This window comes from Lagenorhynchus albirostris, chromosome 2, assembly GCF_949774975.1.
Source record: "Lagenorhynchus albirostris chromosome 2, mLagAlb1.1, whole genome shotgun sequence".
NCBI classification, from domain to species: domain Eukaryota; kingdom Metazoa; phylum Chordata; class Mammalia; order Artiodactyla; family Delphinidae; genus Lagenorhynchus; species Lagenorhynchus albirostris.
Window position 1 is genome coordinate 132,260,843 of NC_083096.1, and position 7,327 is coordinate 132,268,169.

At 55.5% G+C, this 7,327-nt stretch overlaps 1 protein-coding gene and 1 long non-coding RNA gene across 2 annotated transcripts; one reads left to right on the forward strand and one right to left on the reverse strand.

Moving 5' to 3' along the window:
* Positions 1-1,138: 1,138 nt before the first annotated feature.
* On the reverse strand, positions 1,139-3,413 carry FOXD3 (forkhead box D3). The gene has a single exon (XM_060142555.1). It carries the CDS (start codon positions 3,160-3,162, stop codon positions 1,735-1,737), a length of 1,428 nt encoding a protein of 475 aa, XP_059998538.1. The 5' UTR covers positions 3,163-3,413; the 3' UTR covers positions 1,139-1,734.
* A 741-nt stretch (positions 3,414-4,154) lies between these two features.
* Positions 4,155-6,140, forward strand: LOC132516148 (uncharacterized). The gene is made up of 2 exons (XR_009539268.1): positions 4,155-4,879; positions 5,528-6,140. It is a non-coding gene; the product is annotated as an uncharacterized LOC132516148 (long non-coding RNA).
* The last annotated feature ends 1,187 nt before the right edge of the window (positions 6,141-7,327 follow it).

Sequence of the window (7,327 nt, forward strand, 5' to 3'; positions counted from 1 at the left end):
CCAGGGACTGGCGGTGTTTTGCAAACAGCACGCGCATAGGGCCGAGCTGACAGTACTGCTATCCGCTCCAGTTTAAAAAAGTGATTTCGCATACGTAATTGTAACAGCTAAATTAATTAAGAAATAATTAGAATTGATGCCATTTGAGGATATGTTATTGGTGATGGGAACCGGCTTCCCGCGTCTAGATGTTTCATTTCTACCTTAATACTTAAGGTTGCAACAGCTGAAATGCACATTAAAAATAATCCGCAAGGACATCTCCCCATTCCTGCTCTGTGATCTCGCATTTCACACTAAACTAGCCTAAGGTATTTTTAAAAAGGTTAAAAAACGGGGTGATGTGCATCTGTTTTTCAAAGGATATTAAGGCCACTATTTCTTGGTCTTCGGAAAAGCTGCGGGTTGGAGGAGGCATCTACAGGAATCCTTCAGAAATCCAAATTATGTTGTGGACTACTATCATAGAAAACAGGTACCTTATTTGAAAATATTATAAAAGAATAAAACAACTATGTATCATCTATCAGGTTAATATAGGTAATACAACTCCACTGCAAAATTTTAAATGCCATACATATATTTAAAAAGTTAATTGGGTTTATTACCATTTCCACTTAGAGGATGAAAATAAACAGTTTGAAAAATCAAGGCTTTAAATGCTAAAATGAGGGAGATGTTTGGAATTAACATTCTTTTGAAAGGATAATTGAAACGACTAAGAACTCTCATTTGAGAAGTTTTCATTGTGAAAGATAAAGTCTTGTATTTAAAAAATATTTAAATTGTGCTGATGTTTAGAATTAGGTTGGTTTTTTAAATGGCAGCTTACTTTATCTTCAGAAATATCTAGTCATTTTGATTTAATGAATTGATAGGAAGATCACCAACATCCCGATTTTATATGAAAACTAAAAGAAAATATTAATACAATTTAAATTAGGTATATTCTTTCTCCAATTAAAATTTCTTACACCCAAATTATGAATTAGCAAAGTTTGAAAAGGTCATTCCTTGAAACTCCTCTAATATCTGGGAAAAATAAAATGCAAATACTATTTTAAAATCTTGTCATTTATCTCAGACACCTAAATAAAACACTAGGCTTAGCCTTTAAAAATTTTATTTACAAAGTTGTGTACAACACGATGGAATAACATTTAGAATACCATATATATTCATTCATATATAAACAGACTTTTATAATAGAATGACACTTTTCGCCTTGTGAAAATTTTTTAATATTTAAAATCTCCCAACATCTCTATACATTTTTTTCTCACATAAAACTGCGGAGAGTGAACCTTCAGAAAAAATGAAAGTTCAGAGCTCTAAATCTACTGAATTTGTTTTTTTCTTAAAAAAATAAAAACCCCAAAAGGAAAGTCAATAATTTTTATACAAATATATACAAAGAATTTCCCTCCCATCCCCAAGGTACTGAGAACAGGCGCCGTCGGGGTACATTTTCGGAAAGTCGGTTTTCGGTTTTACCTGTACGGAAAGCTATTCCCCGCGGGTGCGCGGTGAGAGTTTGCTCCGCCAGCCTAGGTATGCAGGACCGGGTGGAGGCCGCCGAAAGTCGGTTTCGACGGGTTGGAGGGAGGAAATGGAAGAGAGGCAAAGTCCAGGATTGGGCAGGGGGGCCAGGAGCGGGGCGGGGCGCGCAGCTTGCAAATGCAGCCGACGCTCGAGGCCGCCGCCGGGCCCAGCATCCCGGCCACCGGCACGTCCCTATTGAGCGGGCCACTTGGCCTGCGCTGCGGCGGCGGCAGCGGCGGCGGCCGAGGCTGCAGGCTGCAGAAACTGTCCAGAGAGCGGCACGCTCAGGATGGGCGCGATGGTCGCCGTCGTCCGACTCAGCGAGAGAGGCTGATGCGTGGCTATGAGCGCTGCTGACTGCACGGTCCCGGGCGGCCGCAGAAAGGACTGCGCCGCACCGCCGCCCCCGCTACCCCCAGTTACCCCAGCGCCCCCAGCCGAGCCCCCGGGCGCCGCGGGGCCCCCACCGATGATGTTCTCGATGCTGAACGACGGTCGCGCACTCGGCTCGGACTTAATGAGCGACGCCGTGGTGCCAGCGGCGCCCGCCGTGCCCGCGGCGGCCGCGGCGGCACCCAAACTGTTGAGCTGCAGCTGCAGGCCCGGGCCGAGCTGCGAGCCGAACGCGGCCGCTTTGCGGCCCAACTCGCCCGAGGGCAGTAGCGGCACGGCGGGCGGCAGCACGGGTGCCACCGGCGGCAGAGCGTACGGGTACTGGAGCGCCGCGGCCGCCGCCGCGGCTGCCGCAGCAGCAGGGTGCGAGTAGGCGCCGGCCGCGGCTGCAGGGTGCAGGCCGTAGGGGCGACCGTAGGGCCCCGCGGCGCCGGCCGCCGCCGCCAGGCTGTAGGCGCCGAAGCTCTGCATCATGAGCGCCGTCTGCTCACGCAGGTGCTCCTGCTGGTGGCGCTTGAAGCGTTTCCGGCGCCGCAGGAAGCTGCCGTTGTCGAACATGTCCTCGGACTGGGGGTCCAGGGTCCAGTAGTTGCCCTTCCCCGGGTTGCCCGGTTCACGGGGGATCTTGACGAAGCAGTCGTTGAGCGAGAGATTGTGGCGGATGCTGTTCTGCCAGGCGGGGAACTTCTCCCGGTAGTAGGGGAAGCGGTTGCTGATGAACTCGCAGATGCCACTCAGGGTCAGCTTCTTCTGCGGGCTCTGCAGGATAGCCATAGTGATGAGCGCGATGTACGAGTAGGGCGGCTTCACCAGGCTGTTCTTGGGCTTGTTCGGAGCCAGGCCTCCCGCCGCACCGCTGCCCGAGCCAGGCCCGCCACCGCTCCCGCCGCTCTCCTCGCCGCCAACGCCGCCCTTGCAGCCGTCGGCCTCGGACGCGCCCGCCTCGCCCCCTGGCCCGGCCCCGGCTCCAGCGGCCTCCTTGGGCAGTGCCAGGGGCTGCTGGTGCGGCGGCTGAGGCTGCCCATGGTGGGGGGCCGCCAGCGTCACCTCGTCCGCCTCGTCCAGGCGCAGCTCGGGCGGCCCCGCGGGGCTATCGCAGCCCGCGTCGCTGTCCTTCTCCTCCAGCCCGTCATCGCCCTCGCCCACCACATCGATATCCACGTCCTCGGCCGTCAGCACCGTCTGGCCGGACATGTCGCTGGCGCTGCCGCCGCCGGAGAGGGTCATCCCTCCTCGGGGTTGGTGGCGGCGGCGGGGAAGGAGCGGTGCGCGATGGGCGTCTTCAGGGGCTGTCGCCAACCTCAGAAAAGGGGTTTTGGGCGCCCCCAAAAGATGGGGGATTGGGAGAGGGGAGGGGGGCGTAGGTGGTTCGGGGCCCTCCGGGCTTGGCTCACACTCGGCGGCCCGGCATCGCGCGGAGCGGGCTCTGCCGTCCGCCCCCAGTGGCAGCGCTCTGCAAACTCCAGCTGTCCCTGGCGCTCGGTACTAGGCGCTCGCTGCCGCTGCCAGCCCCGGCGGCTTCTCCACGCCGCGCCCCCTCACTTCGCCCGCCTTCCTCTGCCCCTGGCCCGGGCGTGGGGAGCAGGAGCAGTGCTGGCGGGCGCGGGACGCCGGGCGCCGAGCAGCTCGGGAGGGCGCGGGCAGGGGCAACGGGGGGAGGGGGTGTCAGGGACGCCGAAGCCCCCGTAGTCGAAAGTCGCGTTTTAAGGACTGGCCTGATAGATTACTTTCTACTTAAAGATCCAGCGGGAGGCGGGGCCACGTGACCGTGCGTGACGTCAGGGCCGCCGCCGAGCCGGCCAAACTCAAGTTGGTTGAGAGAATTGTCAACAAAGGGACGAGGGACGCGCAACTCTGCGCCGCACCGTGCGCCAGCATCCCGCGGGGCCCGAGGGCGCCCCGGTCCGCCCCGAGACCCCACCTTGGGCTGCAGCCCGGCGCGGGGGTCGAGGGAGCCTGTGGGTGTGAGTGCGGATGGGTGCGTGTGAACGAGTGAGGGTGTGGGCCTGTGAGCGTCCGCCGAACCCCGAGGCTCCGCTGCCCTGCCCTACCCGCCCCCTCTCCCTTCTCCCCCATTTGCCAACGCTCCCTAGGCAAGGGCTGGGCGTAGAACATAGGACAAGATTCCCATCCCGTTGTTATTATTATTTTTTTAAAGAAAAACTTAGTAGTCTCTGTTTTGTTTTTTGTTTGATTCTTTTTAGCTCTAAAGAGTAAGGTATGCGCCCCGGCTCTGTCTTGCTAATTAGACTTAAGAGCCCCTCCAGCCTCAGTGCTTGGTCGGCGGAGACACCTACTGAGGGGAGGCGCTCCTCCTCCCCGCAAAGTCAAACCACCCGGTCCTGCCTTCGCTTTCCAGGCTCGATGTGGGCGTATTTATATGTATATATATATATTTTTTTTCCCCCCGCTCGGCCACAGCAGCATCAGTTGGGGTTCCCGAAGGTCAGAAAATGGCTATTGATTAATCTATTAGAATAGTTGCCGAGAGAAATAAAAAAGACGTAAAATAACAGGGAACCTATAAATAAAGAAGCCCTAACTAGCTGCTCGGAGTTGTTAAACGACTTAGCATGTGAAAAAGTCGGAAATGAGGCGCTGGGGAAGGAGCCGGGATTGTCAGCGGCCTGGGTAAGTCGAGTGGGGCCGGGAAGAGGCTTCGGGCCTCTAGGTTAGACGCCGCGCCCAGGTTGCGAGGGCAGACAACGCGGGGAGCGGGTGGTGTGACTTCGCAGGCGCCCAGGCCCAGCCTCCTGGGAGCGGGGCCGGCCCCGAGCTTGCCAGCGGGCTAGGCTCTTACTGCTGCTAACTAACGTGGATTCTTTTTCCTCAGGGCATAGACAAATCTCCAAGATTTAACTTCCTCAGAAACCGGCAACAGAGGAGGTGGAGGAGGATGCGGCCAGTGAGCACCGAGTTTCTTTGGCAAGGAAAGTCAGTGATGGTAGGAAAGACTGTGGGCATTTAACTGGGATTGGCGGGGGCGCAAACCTACCCGGGTGCGTTGCATTGCTGGGGCGCGTGGACCTCGCACTTCAAAATAGTGCTCCTGACCGGGTGAATCCGCGATGGGCCGCCTCTTCCCCTCCCGCATTTTTAGGCAGCCTCCTTGCGAGCCGCGAGTGCCTACCGGGTGTGGCGGGCTCTTGGAACCCAAGCCCAGTCTGGCCGCTGAGGCCTGCGAGGGGAATGCAGGCCTCACCAGAAGGAGCACAAGGGCAGATGGTCCGAGAGAAAATAGTGAAATATTTACAGAAGACACTAAGAAACTGATACATTTCCTGGCGGACAGTAGTACTTCTGATTCCTTGTCTGTCTCTCACCTACGACCCCCCTCTTTCCTTAGCCTAGACACACACGTAAACTTTCTTCATTTTAGGCAGTGCGACACACAGATTGACTTTAATTTTCATTAGATAATTTCCCGGTTAAAACACTAGCACGTTGGATCCCCACTTCGCAGGATGTTTCTGGTTGAAGCTGGGGCAGTTACTCCAACTTGAGACGCCCACGAAACTCCAAGGCTTTTCTGTATCTAAATGAAACCCCGATTGCACCTGACCCTAAAATGCATCTGGGTTCATTTCCGCAGCTGCACCGCTTTGTGGCCCGCAGGCTCCGAACCGTTTACAATACCACCTAGACAGCTTCCAGCGAAACCGACCGGAGCGGCGAGCTGGCTGCCCACCGATCCCCCCGGCAGCGTTGGTCCCGGCTGCAACTGTCCCAGTAAACCAATAATTACAAAAGGAAGGTCGGAAGGACACGAAAAAGAAAGCGAAATTCGCAAATTCACAAATTCCTTTTGCTCAGCTTCGGTTGTAGAGCCCCAGAGGCAGGCGCGGGCCGCAGCAGGAGCCCTACCGCAGCCTAGGAGGCTGGGCCCGCGTGGACGCGTGCGCGCGCGTGTGTGTGTGTGCGTGCGGGAGGGTGACGGCTCCAGGGGCTGCCCTCCGCAGTGTTCTTGAAGTATCCTCCAAATGAGCCTAATTTCGATTTCTTTGCCCGTCAGGGCTGGCTCTCAGGACTCCCTCGGCGCCGCTGTTTCTGCCTCTCAGCCCCCCTCGGCCAAGACCTGGCCCAATCCGTCCACTCCCCGGTGTCTCTGGAACCTCCCTGGGGGAAGGGGTGGGAGGTGAACAGCTCCCAGCCGCCAGTTCCATTTGTTGCGCTTTTATTCTTCGACACAATAAAAGTCAAATTAATTGATTCATACCATTAATTACGGGGCGTAGCGTGAAAAGCAACGCTTCCCCTCGGTTAGCGATCTATTGTGCTAATCTCTTGTTCAATCAGTGTTACCATCTGATGCCGGGTCTGGCCCTTACAGAAACTTTTCGACTCGATTAGCTAAATGATGAGACGTGCGGGACCTACTGGCTGCGGCCCCGACGTCCTGCACCCGTGCGGGCCCAACGGCTGAATATCGATTTCCAGCGGAGGCGGCGGATTTTCCCGCGACCTCTCTAGGCTAGGGAGCCGGCCGCCCTTTCCTCCTTCCCGGTGGACAGTAGCGCCGCGCAACCTCCCGTTGTTGGAAGGAGGCTAAGCGGCAGCCCAGGTGGGAGGCAGGAAGGTTCCCGCTGCCATCGCCGCGGGACGCCGCCAGGGCGGAAGGACCCGAGCCCGACGAGGTGCAGCGTCCTGTCCTAGGCCGACTAGATTCCGGGCTGAGTAAAGCCTGTTTGCCGCGTAATCTCAGCTTGCAGCTAAAAGCCCACAGGTCGTCAGTTATCGCCAAACTTTAGAAAAGACAGAGATGGGAGAAGTGAGACGGATACAGAAAGACAGGGACACATTTGTGAGGGGAAGAAAGATGTGATAGAGGGAACGGAAATATTAGTGGGGGGGGAAGGAAAGAGAAATGTGGATAAACATTTTCTGAGTCTCAGAGGGTTACTGGGGAGGTAGAATGAAAACACACAAGCACAAACAATTACTATGAGTGAGAGTGACTACTTGGGTCACAACAAGCAAACTTCCCCGGAGGGATTTAAAGAAGATGGCAGCCAGCTGTCTCACCTGTTCAAATGTTTGAAACGTTTCAGCCAAAGAGAATGTAATGAGGCTCCCTCCGTTTCTCCTGGGGCGGGCACAGTCCGTGGTACCCAGCTGCGGAAGCCGCCAAGACCGGGGCCGTTGGGGGCGGGGGTTGGTAGTGGTGGTGGAGCGGACCGAGGTTCTAGCAACAGGAAACAGGAAAAGTGGAGTTCGGATCGATTGGAAGGAAATTGAGACGTCTGGGGGAGGGGAGATTTAGAATGTGTGTCCTGGGGGGTGAGATGGGGGTGGGGGAGACATAGTGGATGGAACAGTTTATGACGGAGAAGGGGAAATTAATTACAACTCAATTTGGGTTCTTAAGTGGTCAACACAGGACAAGGGGCACGGT

What these genes read in the sequence shown, in the direction of transcription:
- FOXD3 (XM_060142555.1), bottom strand. Translation starts at nt 3,162, where the DNA reads ATGACCCTCTCCGGCGGCGGCAGCGCCAGCGACATGTCCGGCCAGACG.